Raw genomic sequence first — 22,780 nt, 5'->3', positions numbered from 1 at the left:
ACGTAGGCAAAGTGTTCTCTGACATTTAACATCATGGATAGGTTGGTATGTTGATTCTTCAGTAAACCAAAGTTCATGTCGACCTTATACTGTCACCCGTTCTTTGGTTTCTATGAAGAATGCCAAAAATGGCATGTTTTTATTCAAGGAAGGCCATCTCTGAGAAAAATCTTCAGCTGTCTATAAATTCTAACCCCAGTATTATTTATTTTTCACTTAAAGAGAAAGGAAACATTAAGCAGTGAGTGTCAGCCCTTTTTACAATATCACATAGACTTATGCCTGCCTTCGTTGGTTTAATTGCATTCTCTGCTTCTTTGTGAGGGATCAACGTCACATATTTGGCATTGTTTACTGATCCTAGAATGATCACTTCAAGACTGAAGTCAGCGCAACTAACAGTCAGTCTCCTGCTGATCAATCCCAGTACCAAACAGCTTTTGTAGGCTCCTCTTGACCACCATCGGCCAGTGATCCCAAACTTTTCACATTACAGGCATTGTCATTATTGTCATTGTCGGGATGAGCATCATCATTGTTGACGTCAGGTACAAGGTGAGGGTAGAAGGAGTGGATGTGAATCTCGTTGTTGGTGGGTCGGTCATGTTGATTCCATTTATCATTTCATGTGTGGACAGTCTCTGAGGCAGCAGAGGGACTTGTGTGGTGTGTCCCAGTTTGTGATTGGTTTAGCAGGAGGTGGCAAGTGTCGAGATTCACATCTCAGTGTCTGCCACTGGGTTCTGGGAGTGTCCGTTAGTGGTGGGGGCCTGGTTGGTCCCATTTTCGGGTGGAGATTCTCCGTTAGTGGTGGGCTTGTCGATGGGCTCCTGGGGCAAGGGGGCCACAGACACCAGGGTATTAGCTTGGTTCTCCTCGTCTACCTGGAAAGACTCCGCCTATGGGCAAAACAGAGCCATCACTTTAAGATCAGAGTTTAAAATGGATGAAAACATTTTTATTTTGCTGTTCAAATACGACTAACAAACAATCAAGAACGTGTGGGAGAACATTGATTTGTTTGTGTGGGTTGTGGTCAAAATTATACAAAAACATTCTTCACGGGTGAAGTTGATGGGTTTCAGCAGCTGTGTGCACTTAGAGGAGTGTTTGTAATTATTTTAATGGTGAGAAATGACATGGATGCAAACTTGTTATTTTACTTCTAGCAGAACCTGTTATCCATGTGTAAGGTATGGTGAGGTGTTCATTGAGTCTGCGGATATTATATAAGAATATTATTCACTGTTTCGTTTATGGGTGTGCCCCCCATATGAAAGCATTTAAAATGATGTCATGGGTTCTCACGAAACAATAAAACAGAATATGTAGCCCCATGGGAGGAGGTTGAAGCAGAAACAGCTTCAACCAATTAATGATGCTTTGAGTTGGACGGAACAGGATTTGAGTGGACGATAACCATAAATGTGATCTTTTATCCAAAGCTCACAATGCTCTTCTTTTCTCACAAAGTAGTACTAAAGCAGTAAATAATCATATATATATTTATATGTATATATATATATATTTACTCCTGTGGTAGAAAGGAAAATGGATCAGGGGAGAAGGTAGTCAGGGTCCCCATCAGCACACTTGTGACATGGTCATGGGTGGAAGTGGTGGAAAAAGGTTCTTGTTTTAAATCCTGCTACAACCAAGCTCTTTCCATGTGGAGTATGAATGTTCTTCCCATGAGAGTGGTGTTGCCCTAGGTGCTCTGGCTTCCTCCCACGACAATATTAGCTCCAGCCCTCTCCAAAAATGACCATAAAATGATAAGCAGTACAGGTATGAAAGATGACAGATTTGTTTCTGTGGTTTTAACAAACCCCAGATTTTAGAGACATATTGAATTACCAGTGCAACACACCTCCTCGACTTTACTCACCAGTCTGACTCCTTTGGAGTTCTTGCGGTGGGTCTTGAAGTAATAACCAGCTACCAGCAGTGCAGCAAGCACAAGGCCGGTCAGCAGCAGGGAAACCAGAACCAACTTGGAGTTTTTCCCCCAATGAGGCACAGCTTCCTCCACATTAGTCTGAACCCAGAAATTACAATGAAACAACACCAAAGTCATCAACTCAGCTGATCATGGGAGCTTTTAACAAGCCACATACATTCAGTCACTCTGTGTGAAGTACAACTGTCGTATATGTTGACAAGGGACTTGTCAAGTTGACAAGTGCTGAGCTTCATCAATACAAGTATACACTTTCCTTTGTATGTCTATATAACTTTGTATTACATATTAGGATAATTGTGCAAAATATATTAAATAGGAATGTGAATGGAAAACATTGTATAGATTACGGAGTGGGTGGTTTTGGTTCAGGGTAAGGGTTTTGTGTTGCAAATATGATTACAAAACAAAAATCAGGACTGAATGCTCAAAAGAGAAGACAACATCACTGTTACTCTTTTTTTTTTTTTTTTTACAAAGATTGTTTTTTTGGCTCTTGATTATGGCAATATCAAACCAAAAGATCCCATTGAGCAGACTGAAAGAAATACTTTTTACACTACACAAGTGCTAATGAGGCTTTTCAGCATATGTTGGACTAAGGCAAGAAAAATGTACGTCAAGTACAAAGAGACAGATGGGTGTGAGAGGCACACCCATACCCCAAGATTATCCCCATGGTACTGGGGGAAAATGCTCTGCAGCTGACAAATTGATTGTTTGTGGGCTTTTTGTTTTGTCACACAAGTTGTCATCTTGGCAGCTCCAAGTCTTTGCAAAACACAGGGAGTGTTTTTCTTCGGCCGAGTGCATGTTCTCATCCAGTCAGGTTATGAGTCAGCAAACAACTTGTCAGTTGTTGCTGTAGTCGATATGTTTTATGAGACATCTTTTATCATCTTGGTTCATGCCTTGGTCATGACCATAGAGAATCACAATAATGCACTTGAGCCTGACTTTACAGTTCCAAAGTTATTTTAAAGTAAACATCATACTAACTGCAATACTCTCTAAAGGACTGGTACTTTACCTTATCTTTGATGTTGTCATTATTGAATTTGTTAGCCATGCCTGTAACATCATCTGCAAAAAAAAAAAAGAAATTTCATGTTAAAATATATATTCATTCACAAGCAATGGCAGACTTCCCTTTGGCAAAATGTTATGTCCCCCAAAACCCTGGAAGTCATCTTTCTACAGTGAAACTAAAGTCTTGCAGGACTAACTTGTGAAGGTTAAATTGTCCAATTTAACCTTCACAAAGGCTTCATGCCGAAATATCAAATGAAAGCTGAATGAATGAAAGCTTTTCATGGTGTGTAATGGTATGTTTTGTTTAGTTGCTGTGAGAAATGTTACTCACCTTCAACATACTTTCCAGACACAAGGATTTCATCAGTGTTGTCCTCTTGGTAGATCTCTAGTTTACAGTCTTCACCGCACAGATCCTGCAGAACACTTTCAATCTTCGCTTTGGTGTCTTTCTGCAAGGTGACAAAAATGTAAGATTATTAGCATTAAAATGTTTCATGAAGACTGAATCTGTGAATCTGAATCCATGCCTCCTTTAACATCTTAATCTATGTCTTGTCTTGAATCCCATAAGGGTTATTATAACCTTTTGCCTCCTCTTGTGGGAGCTCTTGTTCCAGGTTTCAGGTGTGGCAGGAGGTTTTCTTACAAGACTGGAGTAGGAAACAGTGACCTTTGTCTGTCTTAAGAACATCTTATTGCTCATTTTCTTAAAACCAGAGTGACAGATGGTGTCACACTAAGGGACTCTCATTTACTCTGCTGGATGTGAAATATTGCCATCGTCTGCTTTATTTTAAATTGAATCATATTTCATCATCAAATCCTAATTCATATGGAATGCATCTGAGGTTTGGATACCAAATCTGTATATGAGATCAGAAAAAAAACACAAATGCTGTGACTCATCTAACTCAAATAGCAAAGGGGTCAAAGCCTTCTGACCCCTACCAAAGCTTCATTTATTCTTAAGCTATATTAAATAATAGAATGTCTTTGTTGCCATTAAACATTCACAGTGTCCGTGAATGTGGAATTTCTTTGCACAGTAACTGCGTGTTTAAGAAATATTTTAAGGGTTTATGAGCATATCAGCTGGATATTAAACCATGATATATTTTAAGATAGTAAAAAGCATTAAACCTTTTTTATGAGCAGAATTAATTTCATGATAGTTCTTTTTAGAATGATCTATAATTATTTAATTCCCCAAGCTGTTAATACGTTTAGCATTTTGCAGACTGGCTAAATGGTAAATTGGAGTCCTTGGTTGACCAAACTTTTTTACTTGTGTGGAAATTTTAGAGGGAAGACGCTCCAGCTGAATTGAATGATAACTCTGGCCTTGTTCAAATGCTTAAATGTTAAATGCTGGATTGGATGCTCGGATTGTGAGAAGTGTGGCTGGCTAAAATCCTATCGAGTTATGTTAAGACCTCCACATAAAAGTTAGAATTTCTGTAGGCCTCAAAGCTGTTACCCTGGCACACATCAATGCACAAACGCACAGCCACATTGCTGCCTCAGGCCTCTATACGTAATATAATCTATGGTGGCATTGAGTCCACTCTCCGTCTGCCCACATTTTTTTCACTTTACTGATTAACGGACTTCTGTCTGATTCTCAATCAATAAGAATTTATAACAGCGTGGCACCAAAACAAGGAAAGAGAATATTTTTCTATCTGACATACTTTGTCGATTTAAGTGTGTATGTGCATCAGTCTTTTGTCCTCCTGCAGGATCATATTATGGCCTGTGATTATTTTCTGCTCTTTGCATTGCATTGTTATTCACACATCAATAGAGTAGAGTATATACAGTCTGCACATCACATTACTAACAGACAGAGAATGAGTTTTAAACATACACAGCTGGAGGATTCCTTGAGTTTCAGATTGACAGCATTTTTATTCTGGACCACCTCTTTGCTGACACAGATGACATCATCCTTTGGCGTTGGCGTTGACTGCGGAGAGAAACCAAAACCTTGTATTTATCCAATTACTGTACTTTATTTCTTTTTCAAAAGGAATGACTATAAATATACTTTAGAGCTACAACACAGCAGCGTTCTTTTGAGAAACAAACCCAGTTCACATTTATATACGTGTACATATATATATATATATATATATATATAGATGTATACATGTGTGTATATATGTGTATATATATATATATACATACATATGTGTTTATAAATAATGTCTTATACAACTTGCATTAGATTTGCCTTACCTGTGGTATGTTCCTGGGGCCATCACCTCTGGCAGGTATCGGTGCTGGGGTTTCTGCTTTCTCCTCTTTGGGTTTTTCTGTCATTACTTTGATGGTGGTCTGAGTTCCTGCATCGACTGCTTTCTCTGCATCTGCTGGGCTGCTGGCCACGTCGTTTCCTCCTGCTGCTGCTGTCGTCGGTGCAGCCGGTTCTGGAGCTTTCATAGTAGGGAGCACCAAGATTTGGCCCTGTGAACTTTCTGGCTCTGTTTATATAAAAACAAAAAGCAGAAAAAAACCTTTAACTTGAACGTTTTTTTTGAAGGCAGTAATATACCTTATTAAAAGTGTTTGCTCTGTATTTAGAGGTTTACTACATCAAATTCAAAACACCGAGGTCTGTTAGGTTTCGTTTTTTGACGTAACTGGCAACCCGTGGTTGCTCGGCAGCTGAGACTCTACTGACTGCAATGACTGGTAGACGGCGGTAGGTGGCGCCACATGCCAAAACATGATTTCAAAACATAAACATGATTTGCAGTCCGCAAAAGATTTGTTTTATTGCAAATATTTTGGCTGTACTGTTGTTGTTGGTGAGTTCAGTTTGTTATATGAACATTATTCCTGAGTCTCTGTGACATTAGGAGGATTTTATGGCCAGTTGCTTTAGATTTATTACATAATGCACCTTTAATTTCTATGATACCCTGGTATTACTGCTGAAAATTAATATAACCATGGGACTGCATCTGCTTTCAGTATCGCTCATAAGCAATAAGCAATAAGCTTATAAGCTCATTATTTATTCATATGAATGAATGCCTGTGTGTGTGTGTGTTTTTTTTTTTTTTACCTGGAGATTTAGTTGTCCTTGGAATCATATCTCCTCGTACAGGTCCCTCCAGCGACAGTGCTGCTGTCACAGCGACAATTTCGTCCTCCTGTGCAATGACACCGGCTGTAAAATCAGAGGAAGAGCTTGTGTCAGTTATTTAGATAATAATTAATAATAATGTGTGCACATGTGTTCACAACACAACTCTCCACAGTCTGTCCTTACATCACAAAGTGTCATAAGTTTCCAATTTTACAAGATCTGCACGAGCCAGAAGCTCTGACCTCTTGTTCACTCCCACTGGGACGTGTGCAAGGATCTTCTCGGGGAAACCATTAGGCTCCTGACGAACACACTGTGAGCTACATCATGGATTTATGCCAATGTTTTTTTTTTCATTATTCTAAAAATAAGCCATGGACCAAGCTAAGATTTCGGCAGCTCAAAATTCTTTTGCTGTACCATACTGAGCCCTACTGTGCATTACCTCACTCACCTAGGATAATATTTCTATTCTCATAAAGCTATACTATATATATAAGGCACATTTAAATGTTAATTACACACAGAACTTACCAAAGGGCAAAACAATGTCTACTGGTGAGATAGTTTTACTTTCTATGGATTGAGAAAGTTTTGTAGCACTTCATTTCTTTAAGACAAAGAGGTATTTGGAGCCAGCTCCACATTGTCATGTACAAATGGAAAGAAAGGCACGATCTTATCTTATGCATGGTTAAGGCTGAAAAAAGTTGTGTTTTGGAAACTTATTCTTCTCCACACATGACTTATAATTGGGGGTAGTAGCTCAGAGCTCACGTGGTCCTGTCTTTACATGAGTTATCACCCTAATGAACTTAGTGTGTGAGAATTCTCCCCTGTGTTCACTGTAAGATTCCTTCGTGTCCCTGGAGGCCTACACCTCCGCATTAGTGGAATATTAGGTAATAGATCTTATTGCAGTGGATAAATGATACTCTCAGATCCATGGATCACGTCATGAAGTAATTTACTTTGAAATGCAATCTTTCTCACTTGGTCTTGAAAACTTCTTGTGGGTACAATGACTCACTTTAGTTTGGGCATGAGTGGAATATACAAGTAAAAAAAAAAAAAAACAGTTGACCAAAATACCAAATAATTTTCTCAGACCCACTGAGAGGTTCTAGATAAGGATGCCATTGAATACATCATTCATTCATTCATTCTCTACTGCTTTATCCTCCACATTAGGGTCACTCAGGGCTGTAGCCAATCCCAGCTGACATGGGGTGAAAGGCGTGTTATACCCTATGTCCATCACAAGGCCAACTTACATAGATCAACAACCATTCACCCTCACAACAGTCAATTTATCATGTCCAATTAACTTAATGTACATGCTGTGGTGTGGAAGGAAGATGGAGTACATGGCGAGAACATGGAATCATCTAGTCACTTTTCAGGATTACTTTGTGATGAAGTCTTGATGTTTCTTGTTTGGTTCTTTTAGCAGAATAACATTTAGGGTTTGTTTGATTCTCTGCTAATTTATAAAACATATGCCAATACAACCCACAACCACTGAGCTGTTGAGCCTCAGGTCATTATTGCTGTGAATTTCTCAGGTCAAATTGCAAAGTGAGACTGAAACCTCAAATACCCAGAATGCAATCCCTTTACCCACAGCTCCCTCTCTGCTTCTAACAACAGCATTACCTCATTTTTGAAACATTCCCATACAGCACAAACTCTGCAGATTTCATTACTTATCACTCTCTTGCTCTGTAATTTATTTAAGATTTGCACTGTGTTCTGCCCTTCTTTTACATCAAGCTTTTCTTTAATCTGGTACTTTATTTAAAGCCTTAACACTTGTGACTTTAAATGATGAAAATGATGTAAAACATGATTTTGTGCCTGTGGTGATAACCTTCAGAAGTACGGATGTACTCAAATGTATACAGAAACTGATCAGTATCATACATGATGCAGTGCATTCCTGTGTGACTGTTATGTTTAGAAATGAAGCCAACGATAGCAAAGCTTTCGTCATCTGAAATCACGCACACAACGCATTGAGTTCATAATTTGATGTCTAATACGAGCCAGTGTATTTAAAATACCTGCTGATAATCTGTGATACATTGTGGTGCTGAGATTAAGACAATTAAGTTATTCCTGAGTCAATTTTGTTATGTGTTTTGTTGTATTTGAAGTCCTCTATACACAGGCTAAAATCAAATCCTGGAAACGTCTACTCGTGATGCACTACTTTGATATAAAAAGGCCATCAATGTTCAGTACATACCAGCTTTAATGACGGGTTAGCTGTTGCTGTTGGAAAATGGTCACACAAATTTATGATTCGGATTAAATTGATGTTTTTATATTGCTTTAAAAATTGCTCCTTGTGTATAACATATTCCTTTGTACCTCTGGTTCCACTCTCCACATGGTTTCACTGTTCCACACAGTAATTCACACAATGGTGGCACTGTGGCACATGTCCACTGACTTCCTCAGATAGGTCAATGTGACAGACAGGTGCCACAAGTACTGAGTAAAGGCTGTGTGCTGTGTTTGCAAATGGGAGGGGGAGCAGTAATCTCCAAGGAGGTCTTGGAGCATACTCGGCAACTGTCCATTGCAGCTGTCTGTCTTTCAGTATCCAGCAGAAGTAAACCTGGAACACCTTATACTGTACGTGTTGGCTTGTATGAGAAAAATCAGGGTTACTAATCACAGAGCAGCTTTGCAGTTTCTGTAGTCATGTCAAATCTACTCTATAAGCTGTCTCGTAGTTTCACTATAGAGCCAGGATGCTGCGTCATGTCAAATATGCTTGGTGTCTCCAGTTCACTATCTGTAGCGTGTGAGTGGGTGTGGACCAGCAGCAGGTCAAGGACTCCCTAACCTTGTAAGTCAGTTGTAACTCCTTTCCCCGTCTTGTAGCATACAGCTGTCAACCCTCCACCATCTCTGGGTGGTCTGTTTGTTTATTTTACTGGAAGGGATGAGGTGCTAAATGGGTGAGATGGTCGTGCGTAAATCAGGTTTTGTCATACAGATGTGACACATGGGAGTACCTGAGTGTCAGAGGCCAAAATGTGTTAGTTCAGCTTTGGGATTACTTTTCTGTTAATGGAAGAAGGATGAGTTGCAGAGGAGGTAAAACATTTGATGGTGTTCATTATATAGAGGTCTAAAGACAGAAGCTGCAGCTCATGATCATGTTTAGCATTTAGCCTCTGGATTCTTTTGGAGATATTGAGTTACAGGAAGGTTATTGTGACACTTTCTTCAGAATTTGAATGTTTTGTGGATTAATGTGTAGGGATAAATTAAGTGTATCCTGTCCTAAAAAATCTTGTGCTAAAAATGTAATGGCACCTCAAGCACCCTTGTAAAAGTTGCCTGTTACATTTTCATGAAGCGTCACATGCTTGTTCTGGCTCCAGACACAGCTAATAAAGCTATCTGACCAGCCATCAGCTGTTTCACTCACACATTATCCTGACAGACCAGAGCCCACATGGGATAACATGCTTATCAGATGAGAGGAGCTCAGGACAGAGACTTTTAACTCTCTGTTTTGTTGTGCTGTAATTAATACATCACTGTCTTTTAGCCTTGTTCCCTGCTTGGGGTCAGCACGCTTCCTTACTTTGTGACATCTGACCCCATTAGTGACTCACTGCCCTTTAACCTCCACTCACTTATTGAGAGTCAGAGACGAAGATGATTATTCAATGATGTTCCTGAACATTTAAAGGACTCATATTATTCTACAAGTTCCCTGGTGTCCTAATGAACATGTCTGTGACATGCTTTGGTCAAAATACCTTAAGGATGAAGCTCCATAGCAGTTCAATCACCCTGCCAAAACAGCCCTGTTCAGAACGGTCAGTTTTGAGTGCATCTCTGTGCTGCACTGTGCAGCCAACAATAGAACACTTTGCAGACTTCCGCTCTTCCGGATACTTTTGCACTCGCCTGTACTCTCACGTTTTTTTAAGGACAAAGCAGAGCTCCGCGAGACAACAATTCCAGGAATGTCTCATTGTGACGTAGCAATGAGTGCGGACGCCAACATCACATGTTTTATCACCTGTACTTAGACTGAGGCGGACCACAAAAACCTGAGTCATCATTTTTCACACTTTGCCTATTCATGGGGCCTCCAGAGTCCCAAATATAAGTATTTAAAAGTTGATTTTGCATAATATGTATGTAATTCTCTGAGACATCCACAACCCTTGAGCCCCAGGACAAACACCCACCCAAATTTGTCCTTCATTCCTTTTTCTTACACAATGCTTGAAAGCAGCCAAACTATCGCTCATCAGGCGCGTGTCTGGCCATTATTGCACAAACACAACAAACCTAAGCCAGGCATTTTAATCAACCCTGACTCCATATGTTGTACAGCATGGGACCTGACTTCATTGCTCTCTTGAAGATTTTCCCACCAGATGCCCTGAATGACGGCTGTGGTCTGGAAATACTCCACCCCGCAACCCCCCAATCTCTTGGGATTCCTGGATGGAGGAATGTGGCAAGCTTTGGAAGAGACGAGCCTTCTTCCCTCCCAACTCTTCCCGTCTCCTCACCCTCTCCAAGTCACGCACAACTAATCCCAGGCATCTATTGAGGTGAGATGCAAGCCGTCTCACCTTCCACAACGTACGGTGTCATATTCAACAACATGCCAAGGGTCAAATTGCAACAGCTAATTTCTCTCCCATGATCCCAGACAGCTTTCCTCTTTCTTAAGTCTTTTAGCCTTCCTTGTGTATCTAATGGCTTAAGTTCCACGTGGAGGCACGTGTCTTCTCCTCATAATTTTGCATTTGTTCTTATTATTCCTCAGTCCCAGTCCTGGCCTGGCCTAAAAAAGATATGTGCAACATGTCCATTGAGGGACAAACTGTGAAAATATGACCCCTGACCTCTTCTTGCTTCTGTTAAGAAAACCCTACGCCTTGTAATAAAACATAGTCAGGTGATAATGGTCTTCACAAGTTTGTGGAAACACTGTGTCAAATTCCAGATTTCAGAGTGTCAACCAACATCCCCCTCAACTCACGCAGAGGTTACAATGTGATTTTGTAAAAGCCAAGACACTCCACTTGCTCACTGGTATCTTACAAGCTGAACAAAGTTGGCAGCTTTGAGCGGTGTCAAAAATGTTTTTTTCTCTGCTAGATTTGATGCTGACTTGAAATGTCACATGACCATGTGAGAGTCTGTCTCGCTAAGACAGCTTTGATAAACAATCTCAAGACACATTGTCGCTCCTTTTCAACCAGGGTTGTAAGCACATATTCTTGGTGATGTTCCTTATCTACTGGATATGCATACATGTGTTCCAGAGCCTTGATTGAGTGTGTGTGGGTCATGGTGATGTGCCTATTATGACGCGTAACACAATACATGCACTTACTGCACCAGCCCTGATGTGAAAAGGTCCTAATATTCCCACAAATTTGCTGCCTTTGCACTTGGCCTGGATTTGTACAGTAAAAGTGGAGGCATCACTTTCTGGCATCAGCTTGATGGAAACAAGATACACATGCACAGTTGCACCCTCCACCCTTCCCTCAGCCATTCTCTTCAGCATGGCTTCTCAGAGTTGAATAGAGGTAGAGGTAAAACATTAAACAAAAGGGCTATGTTGTGAATTTTTGTTAATCTATTGCAAAAATATACATAAGACCCATATGTGGTTACCTCATTATCTTTGCATAATCATCACTCTATTCACTCAGTGTTGTTTTCATTATTTGATATCCTCCTGCTCTTGAAGAGTCTGAATTGAAGAGTTAAGAGCGCTCAGTGGAATGTGACATTGGAACCCTAGTCCCTTAGGGTTGAACACACTGTGCAACTCTACCCTCACTGAAACAACAGACTGCTGACCCCACTACGCTGACCCTCCCACTCTGCTCCCCCATGCCTGTTGTTCCTGTCACAGCGATTAATAGCAGAACCTAGGCCATTCTCCCTCCTTGGCAGAATATCAACTGGATCTCATGGTTTCAATCAGGGTGTTGAAGCCGCTCTAACTCCGCCGACACTGCTCAGCTGCAGTGTTCGCCCAACCTAACCCTCAGGCAGCAGCGGCTTCTTATCAAGAGCTTGCTCCCCGTTCGCGGGGAATACAATCAGGAAACATGACATCTGCTTTCATTTGGCTGCATTATATCACCACCCACCCTGACCCCCTTCCCCCCTGCCCCGACACACACTTTCCCAATTGACCACTGCAGTTTCACTGCCTTGTGCGTTAACTTGAATGAGCCTGTCTGTTTTTGAGTGTATGCAGGTAGACTGTTAACGGATCCTGTTCAAAGTTGAACCATATCTCGCCATCAATAGCTTAGAGGCTCAACATTGATTCTGTCCAGAAAGAATTTGAGATGTACAATTTGGTTCATAATTCTAGCACAGTAATTGCTTGCACACACCCAAAGGTGGTATTGAAAAACAGCTTTAATAGGCCATTAAATTGTTGGACTGAAGTGCACTTATTCAATGTGCAAACTAAGGTCTGTTTGGTGCTTTAATTCATCATTCCCTTTTATTTCAGCATACTTTTTAGACCCTGTTGCTATCTCATACTCTGATACATCTTTGTCTTCCCCTTTCTCTCCATGTAGACACTTTACAGCAGATCAGGGCACACAGCAATCTCTGGTAGCTCGATCAGGGAACTTTAGAATATTTAGAACTTACAGTGTAGTTTACGTTGTGAGACTGACTTGCTTGATGCGCAGCTCACCATCTTTTTACCTTGTATGTGGTCAAATGACAACACGACGTTATCGTTGTTTTTTGTTTGACATTATGACGCTAATGAAACTGATGCACATGCAACAAATGGTCGTGTAGTCAAGTCAACCTTTTCTTTTAACAATTGGTTAAAGGGACAGGTTGCAGCATAAATGTGGCTCTCTTGAATTAATATTGCAAGAGAACAAGTGAAGTGTTTTAAAATGAATCTGAATGAAGTTTTGGGTATTGGAATTTAGTTGTAAATATATATATGTATACATAGTGCTACAATGCAATAGGGCATGCAGGTAAATTGACTTTAATAAAATTCCTGAATTTCCCATTTTGTCTGATTGTAAATAAAACCAAGGTTATACAAATATTATTTAACTATATATTATGTGTATGTGTATTGGCTCTGTCTATAAATGTGCTCACAACTATACAAAGACAGTGATGTGTGTGTGGACCCAGATGTCTGGTTGTCACCACTGGCTAACTTGACTCGTGAGTCTCAAACTTGGCTTGCTCTGAGCTACTTTCTTCTTGAAGATTAAGCGCGCTGTTGTTTTTCTCTGGCGCATCTGCTACTTCAATGGGTACAACATAAACAATGATTTACATAATTACATGCTCTGGGGTTGGCAGAGATGTTGGGCAGGGTTCCTACTGTTCCTGCTTAACTAGAGAGCCTCCTAAAACCACTTCATAGCACAGACAGAGCTTTAACTGTACTACAGAAATTGTTTTCAAGCACAGTTTTCAGATATTTGAATGGAGTCTTTCCAAGCATGTGACATTCCAGTCACGTCAGTGACAACAGAGTAAACTTGAGCATATTTTGACCTATTTTGTGCATTTTTTTGAGTCTTCGATCAACATGGATTTTTTTTCCCTGATGCTCACCACCATCTGTGAATCTGCTCTGACCTCATCATACTAAAGTTGTTCAGTAGACTCAGCTTTCCTGAATGTGCATAACAACTTGTTCCCACTGCCATCTCTCAGGTTGACAGGACCATTCAACAAGAGGGATTTTTGTCTGACTAAAGAGCCGGATGCTTTATAAGCCACTAGAATTATTTTCATTGCCCAGTTCACATCTGTATGAAATATACAGTATTTGCTCCATTGCCATTCATCTACAGCTTGGTTATACTTTTTTACAAAAGTATATAATCAATGTATAAAATATAATCAATGTATATCATCTCATCTCAAAAGTATAATGAAGGTTCTGCTACTTCTGGTTTAAAGTTTTTTGTTTTTTTTAGTTTGATATGATGCCAAGGCCGTTTTATTTTCCAAAGCAGATGTATCTGCTTCTCACTGCTGATGATCTCATCCCCATGAGCTGCATCCCATGAACAGGACAGGAGGTTTGAATTAAGACATTTCGTGTGAGGTTCATTTCCAGCCACAACAGAGTACTGCAAATGCTAGCATAGCTGTAGTTCATTCTCGGCTTCATTTCCTTTGTCATATTGGACATGCCATGTGTTTCTTTTGGCTAAAAATGTTGATATTTTTCCCCCTCCATATGATTTATCTCCTATGATATTGCAGATTGGATATGTTCTAATCTGGAGTTTTCTGCAAAAGCTTGCTTGAGTACTTGTAAAAACAGTTATAATGTGCCCATGAGCTTTAAAAAAAACAAAAAAAAACTTTATGAATACTACATCTTCCTGATATAACATTTTATAATAAAATAAATCCAATTACTTTTAAATTCTGTATCCAATCTAATATGCATCTCAGACATTTAATTTTTATGCATAGTTTACCATCGGTCACCCTTCATGCTTCGCTGTGGCACCTAAGCAGAGCACAACCACATTTGAAAATGCACATCAACAACCAAACTCCACACCCTCGTCTCACGCACACTTCTGGCCTCACATTGCAACCAGCTAAATATAAACACGCATGTTTCTTAAAGTCCTTGAAGATCATGGGAATCAGGTCAATGGAATAGCAGGCATAGCAACAAAGGCTGGTTTTTAAAATGAATGACGTAATAAAGTTTAAGACAGTTTTACAGTTCCTGCAAGGTGAGTGATGCAGATTTTTCATTTAAATACATAGAATGACTCAAATGTTATTGGTTATGTTAGCATTCCAGTGAGTAAAATGGTTGTAGGGTTAAAACCTGGATTCAGCTCAAAGACCATTCAAACAAACACTCCTCCGTTCCAACCCCACCCCTCCTGGCCTTCCCTCCCTGTCCCTCCAGATGGTCTCGAATGCTTTTGAAAAGCTGACAATTTTATATGGAACTGTTACTACTTACTGTTTATGAGGGAGGCGATGAGCAGCCAGGTAATAACCAACATTTTGCAGGGGTTTTCGTTTCTCTTTGCAGGTGATGCTGCCATTCTCATCCTGGGTACGCACACGTCCAAAGGGTGTGAGTGAAAAGGGAGGGAAAGTGAAAGAGAGGAGGCTAAAGCTGGTTGAGCCTGAGCAGTTTAGGGTTTCCTCTTACACAGAGCAGGACAGGGTGGATAAAGCACTGCTTGTGTTCTGTCAGTTTTTATATACTCCCCCCTCACCCCACCCTCTCCCTTCTCTCTTACCATGGCCCAGCCCTACGCCCATGTCTTCCACTGGTTACTTTAACCCTTCCTCCTGTGCCCCCACCTCTCCATGAGAACAAGGAGCATGTAATGGAGGGAAATGAGAAGAATGAAGTCTTTTTGGGATGTTGAGTATTTTTAAACGAGAAAAACTTTTTGCAGCATTCTTCAAATACCTCCGTTTTTATACTAACATATGTAGACAATAATTATTACATTCCCATGCTGCATTATAACCACCTTCTATCTTCAAAAAACCTTCTACATTAATACTTATTCACACTATCTTACTATTGTGCTTGAACTGTGAACCCTGTCCGGTTTGGAGGATTAATCCACCTCACAAAAAAAGGTGATAGCTGACAATAGCCTGTGACACTCTGGGCCTTAATAGGCTTATCAAGATGGACTAGAGAGCTGAATAATCATACACAAAACAAAGGTGCCGTCTACTGTTATGTTAATAGTATTAATACATTTTAGTGGCTCAAAGCCCCCACTGCTCAGCAAGGCCATCAATCAACAACCACTATCCAAGTGGCGGAGACACCACAGGATCCGCTTTAAACCATTCACACTTCCACAGACTCCTGAAAGCACCCAGCCCCCCTGCAACTCGAGGATCTTTGCTTTATATTTGTTAGCTCTTTGTAAGCTCTCTCTCTGCTAAAGTTCTCATGCTCTGTGTAAATCACACATCTGGAACCACTGGAAAAGGTATGCTAAATGACTTGTTAAAAAATAAAAAAAAATCTCCACCCTCTTAGACAAAGGAAAAAAAAAAGAAAAAGAAACAACAACTACAAGTCAGAAGTAAACCAAACCACGGCAAAATCTTACACGCTTGAGAAATGGTCTTGTAATTTGATACCAGTTCTTGATCCCTGTTGTACCCCAGTCCCTGTTATGGCCCCATACCCCCATCACTCCATTTCCTCCCTGTTACCTCTCAACCCCCCCTTGCTGGACTCACCATCCAATACTCAAACAGCAGGGTGTTGAGGTGGGCAAATGGCCCCTCACTGTGACCCAAGATGAGCTTTGGTGAAAACACCAAGAGAAAAACCAGGGCCTGTGCCCACTACAGCAGACGCAGCTGCACCGCTGTAGTCATGCTGCCTCAGTAAAACATTCATTAAACTGTTAGCTAGTTAAGTATTTCTGTCATCCCATTAATCACAGCTTCCTGACAGATGGCAGTTAGGCACAGAATAGACCTCTTTTCCCTCAGCCACGGGCAGCAATACAAAACCGCTGTCCTTTCTCGTGGTGTTTTCATGAAGCCTATATTTTCTCTCTTTTTGTGAAGATCTCCACACTATAGAGCTCTGTTACCTGGTGTCACACAACCAAGGTAAAGTCCACTGGCTGGATACTATGCTGTTCACCTCCATAGATGTATAAAACAACACATAAATCAGGCAATTTGTCACACAACTTGTCTCTTGGCCAGCGGTTTTCATCATAAATGTGAAGATTGTAGTTAGCTATTGTGCCCCAGGATCAACAATCATAGACAGGCTAACGGGAGAACAGGAGAATCGCTACTATGAAACAAGCTTAAAGTGAGCAGAGGAAGACAGAGCGGTCAGAACTAACAAGCATGGTTAATTCTCGGGAAATAATGGACTGAGTTTAACGGACGTGCAAGTCCGTTAGATGGTTAGATGTTGATGTTCCCTCTCAGCTAAACTAATAAACTAGTCTGCAGAGCAACGTTAACACAGCAATTATTACATTACACTGCCCGTTGCTAATGCTAACACGATGCTAATGGGACACTTAGCCTTCTAGTGACAACAACGCTATCTTTAGCCAGTAAACTTCAGACTTGAATCTTTGTTTACAAAGACAGATGTTGTGTCCATTTGTTTCCATCCAGGCTCTTGTAAACATTCACTGACTCTCTGGAGTAAGATGAATGGAAGTTAATCGGGAAGTTGAAGATGTCATGATACTGTAGGTCCAGAATAATGTCCTCTCCGGCTGTCTCAAACTCATAAACACAACGCCAAGAGCCTTATACGGATCAGATATATTCAGTCTGTAATTTTTTTGGCCAAACTCCATGGATTTAAAGTGTGCAGTGCACTTTTTGCCGCATTTTAGGCTGCCAACCAGTACATAAGGACCAAGTCATGTGACGTATGGAGCTCTATACTATAGTTGTGTGGCCAGTACAGGGGGTAAATATCACCTGGGTATTGCTCTACACAAAACAAATCACTGAATTTAAGCATAATTTCTGTAACCTAATTTTGAGATATAAAATTGGCAATGTCAAAATCTATGAGCCATGGTGTTGTTGATTTTGTTGATGTTTTTTTAGGAAACGTGGTGTACATGTTCTATTTTTTCACTCAAAAGTACAATACATGTTCTCCCACTTCTGGTTTAAAGTTGTTGTTGTTGTTCTTTTCTTGGCTCAACTCTTTCTTTGTGTTTCTGGCACACCCATGACAACACAATTCACACATGGGTGACTCAGGGGTGGAAAGAAACACCATAGCGCAAAACAGCCCACTTGCTATGGGAATGCAGTTAATTGGCCTTTTTTAGTGTATTGACCCAGGTTTAAAAATCCTGAGTAGAAGCTTAAGTGAGTGTCAGGTAAAGTAGCTTGTCAAAGTCACACAGTGGGAAACCAACACTGACTGCAAGTGCATATTTCTGAAGAAAGAACAGAAAGTCTGCATAACATTTTTACCACTGGCATCCTGTGATTTAAAGCGCGTCATCCTTCCTTCCTGGCTTTATTTGTTTACAGTATATTGACTGTTTTGCACATCTGTTGCAACATTTTAAAACACAGCATCTACTTTCTTTGTAGCGTCTGCAGTGTTACTTCAGAAACCGCCATGACCGAAAACTGTCATGGATTATTTCTCAGCAGGGTGTTTTTAACTTGCAAGTGTATTTTAACCAGATGTGATGGTTGCACCGTTTAGTTCCCTGCATGTGTGAAAATCTCGAGTTCAAATTCCTATTGATTGTTTTGAGGAGAATATAAGAAATCATCATAACAGAGGATTTGTGCTTCTGTTCTTCCCACGATGAGTCCCCTGTAGATTTGCCCTCTACTTTCATACACCGCAAAAACCCTGAACTGCTGCCAAACATTTTGTGAGTAAGCCATTTCATGTGCATGCCAGCATCCTCTTCCTCATTTCTCTTTTGTTTCTTTTTTGTACTTTTTCCCCTCTGTCTTACACGCAATAAAGCTGCTTTCAGTTGTGCCACAGACTCCAGAGATTCTGTGGGAAATTCTCCTGCCAACTTCACAGTATAATCTCTGGTTATTGTCGGAATGAGCTCATGTGAGAACACAACAGGAGGATCCATAGCGAGTGAATGGGTGAATGTCCCGCAGGGTGTCTGCAGGGTCTTAAAAAGTATTAAAAGTTGATAAATCAATTTTGGGAAAATTAAGGCCCTTTAAAAAGAGTTAAAGAGTCTTAATCGCGATTTCATGAGGCATTACATTTCGTCCAAAGAGTTTAACTCTTATTTTCCTCCCCAAGTTTGTTAAAAACAACGATGCACGGGCATGCTCGCCCTGCAAGATCGGCTTGGGGCTATGCACATACACGTCACGTTACGCATCTTGCGAATGCGCTCCTCCTGGCGCGAAAAAATATCTGAAATACACAAAATCGTGAATACTTGAGTCAAAGTGTTTATTTTTTATAAACCTTGCCTTTGGTTTAATTTTTTCTTTCGAGCATTGTTTCTTTCCAGCTTATGAGTTCCTTTATATGGTTGTGCTCTATAGATTTAATGCAAACTAAGTTAGTGTTTTGTAAGTTAAATATGTGTTGCTGATTACAGCTTGAAGTGACAATAAGGTCTTAAAATATGGCAAATGTCTGGACCTTACCTGGAGTTCATGTGTGAAAATTAATCTGTTGTAAATGCGGTTAAAGCACCTTTATACATGCACATGATTCATTCTGATCTCAACACAAAACACCATGTAATTATTAGGACAAACTGAGCTAATTTTAAATTACCATGAATGATGATGAAATCTATGTAGGTGGTCATTTTTATAATTCAGTCACACCTTAAATTATATCACTAGGAACTTTGGCTGAGCCCAGATTATTTTTCTTGATCAAAATGTGTTTTGACAGATGTTTTACATGCCTCTTGTCTTACATATGAAGGACACGCATTGATTAGCTATTTGAAACATGCGTTGTAAGAGCTAACGCATACAAGCATACATACGTACATATCGCATAGCCGTTGTTATGTCTCAAACTTGAAGTTAGAATGTTACAAATGACATCATTGGGACAAAAAACATAATATGAGATTTTAAAATGACCAGCAGACTTAACTCGATTGACATACTTACTACACCATGAACCGGGACCTGACAATAATGTTGTGGTCTATAGCTTTAGTGAAACTTTACTGAATGAAGGTGTTTCCCACGGTCTTCCTTGAATCCGATGGCCAATTTCTCATCTTGTAGGCGCTTTAGGATAAAAAGGTTGCTTGGGTTTGATCCAATAAGTCTTACTTTGTGGTAATAAAAGTCTAAACTGTTCATTTGATCACTGAAGTTCAAGAAAGTTCTTGAGAAACTAAAGCTTATTAGCAGAACATGTCATGGATGATATTCTTGAAACAGATGAGGTTTCTAACACAACTGTGCCTATACTTCAAACGTGCATGGAGAAGATTTACCCTTCTCTTTAAATTATGGAGTTTTGCCCCTAAAGGCCACATTATACTTCTCCGACTGCGTATGCGTTATCCGTCTGCGTCACCACGGAGACGCCTCGAGCATTTATACTTCTGCGTCGTGGTGACGGACACTCGCTGCAATTTCCCGCCCGATCAGTAGGGGTCGCTGCGCAAGGTTGTTGTGCTTCTGGCTACAGTGAGCAATGGCGTCCGAGAAAGAAAGAGAGAGAAAGACTGTTGTTGTTGAAAAAGTGGCCGTTTCTCACTTTTCTGTGTCACGGAACGCAGTTTTAAGATAATTTGAGGCGAGAAATTGGCCATTTAGAGTCTAAACATGTGCTGTGTGTGTTAAGATATGACGTATTTATAGATCGGCAGCGGCGTTATCGGCGAGGATCAGCTCCGCCTCTGTCAGGACGCCCGGAGCGCACTGAGAGCCGGCACAGAGCAGCTTAGCTCGGCCTGTCCTGAGGACCAATCGCAGCTCTTGCCGTCTCCGTAGTCCCTTGACGGAGTGACGGACACTTAAAAAATATTCCGTGCACCCGGAGACGACGCAGAGGCTCTTCGACAGGTTCTGCGTCGACGCAGAGGACTCTGCGTAGCTACGCAGAGCACTTTACGCAGGAGTATAAATTGGGCTTAAGGCTTTGTTTAAAATGGAAATCTCCAAAATATAATTATGCTAACAGCAGTGTAAGCAATATTTATTCTGCCTGAAAACAAGATTTTACCGTTCAAGGATTATTTGTAACAGCAGCATGAAGAGTACTGAGCAGGAAGTTGTAAAGCAGTGACTCTCCTAATCTGACAGTCCATTTGTGGGAAGAGTGTTTTCTGTGATATACATTCATAGTTAACAATTCAGCTGCAAAGATTCATGCTGCTGTTTTAACATTTTAAGTTGCAAGAAGAGACAAAAAGCACTCAATTGTCATTGTTAAATCAATGGCAAGGACATTTATTAAGGTTGTTGTTGAACTACAGGTTTTAATTTAACTCTGTGAGACCCGAACGCATTGAAATGCACATTTTATGGAGCTTTGAAAGTGGGAATTGTAATAAATCCCACAAAGTTTAGAGATTGCCAGTGCAAGGAAGGAGCATGTCTTGATTCACGAGTGCAAGAGAAGCCGAAAGGGAGGGAATTTCAAGGTAGGTGTGAGAGTAGGGGGAGGAGAAACGGTGGGAGGGGATTTAATTTCAAACTGCAGCAAATGTTGACCGTTACCTCTCTGTGAGCTGGGCCAAGCAGCAGGGTCTGAGATGTAAGGGGGAAGAAAAAAAAACGGGCTGGATTGATGAGGTCTCCTCAGAATGCAGGGCATCAGGGACAACTGTGTGTGGGTTCTCTCTTCATTGAGTTAGGATATAGTTGTGGTAATAGTCATGAGCTGTAGGACTGATGTGTGAGCTGTTTTACACACACACAGGCACACACAGAGAGAGAGAGAGAGAGAGAGAGAGAGAGAGAGAGAGACACCCTGAGGCAGCAGCCATGAAACAGACACATTTGTCACACTCATGCTTACCCTTTGTCATCTTCTTACATCACAGTTTCTAACATGATAATGTTATTCTCTAATGCAAGGTGTAAACAGTAAATCCATGTTTGAAGAATTGTCTTTGCTGCATTTGTCAGCCAGTTTAAATGTGCTTGTTGTTATAACTTTGGCCAGAAGATGGCACCACTACATTGGTATTCAGTCCAGATCAACCCCGCTCACTGGACATGAGCTGCTTCAGTAGATCATGACATGAAACATGTCATTTATTGCTGCATACTGTCAATTTTGGTTGAACTGAAGTTAAATGTTCCACCTGTGTGCATTTAATGACGGCATTTTTTTAAATTAATGAGCAATTAAGGCAGTTGTAACTATAAAACCTACTATGTAAGAGCCTATGTGATGTCTAGTAGGCACAAAGGGAGATTACTACTGCAAACGGATGACTTAAAATGCCATCACGGAATAACTCATTCCGTAACTCCTGAAACAAGGTGCTCAGCTGTGTCCATTTAATATTCGTTCCATACATGAGGTATTACTCTTTCTTCACTTGGACAGCTGTCATTTGTCCTTGGCGAGGACAAACACCTGTTTATTGTGCGCTCTCTGATAATGCAGTATGAATTAAATTATAGTGACAGGAGAGTGATGCTTGCACACCTCAAAGCTGCATGTCTAGCAGTGCTTGTAAGAATGTGATGCCTGATTGTGTGGCGGTGATGTGACTGCGTTTTCACAGAGGGTAAACAGAATCCAAGTGTGACACATTTGTATCTATGTATGTACACTGACAGTGGTTGCTGTTTTTTTTTTTCTCCCACTTAAAAAGAACCATAACCCTTAAGGAAAACCATCTGTGGAGTTATATAAAAAGGTCCTGCCAAAGAAAGAACTGTTTTCTGTGCAGTTAACATGCAAAACAACTCACAATACAGCTGCAAGCATTTACTGACATTAGCCAACACCTCTCTCATGTGTTTAAGCTCTCGTCAGATATGTGGGCTGTTGTAATTTATAATATTGTAATATATTGTTTATGTATTGTACTATTGAGAGTAAATGGTTGTTTGTCTATATATATTGGCTCTGTGATGGAATGGCGACCTGTCCAAGGTGTAACCTACCGTTCGCCCTATGTCAGCTGGGATCAGCATGAGGAAAAAAAGTCATGTCGTCCAAAATGCGACAAAAA

The 22,780-nt window shown here is 40.5% G+C and overlaps 1 protein-coding gene across 1 annotated transcript; it reads right to left on the bottom strand.

The window, feature by feature from the left end:
* Window positions 1-697: 697 nt before the first annotated feature.
* On the bottom strand, window positions 698-15,223 carry LOC310929492 (hematopoietic progenitor cell antigen CD34). The gene is made up of 8 exons (XM_083892265.1): window positions 15,097-15,223; window positions 6,066-6,170; window positions 5,234-5,478; window positions 4,863-4,961; window positions 3,324-3,444; window positions 2,991-3,043; window positions 1,889-2,038; window positions 698-899 (listed from the first exon to the last, which is right to left on the bottom strand). The coding sequence occupies exons 1-8, from the start codon at window positions 15,185-15,187 to the stop codon at window positions 717-719; spliced, it is 1,047 nt and encodes a 348-aa protein (XP_083748391.1). The 5' UTR covers window positions 15,188-15,223; the 3' UTR covers window positions 698-716.
* Between the last annotated feature and the right edge of the window lie 7,557 nt (window positions 15,224-22,780).

This window comes from Microchirus variegatus (genome assembly GCF_963457635.1).
Source record: "Microchirus variegatus genome assembly, chromosome: 7".
Lineage (NCBI taxonomy): Eukaryota > Metazoa > Chordata > Actinopteri > Pleuronectiformes > Soleidae > Microchirus > Microchirus variegatus.
Note: the sequence above shows the minus strand (reverse complement) of the source record. Positions and strands in the feature narration are given on the sequence as shown.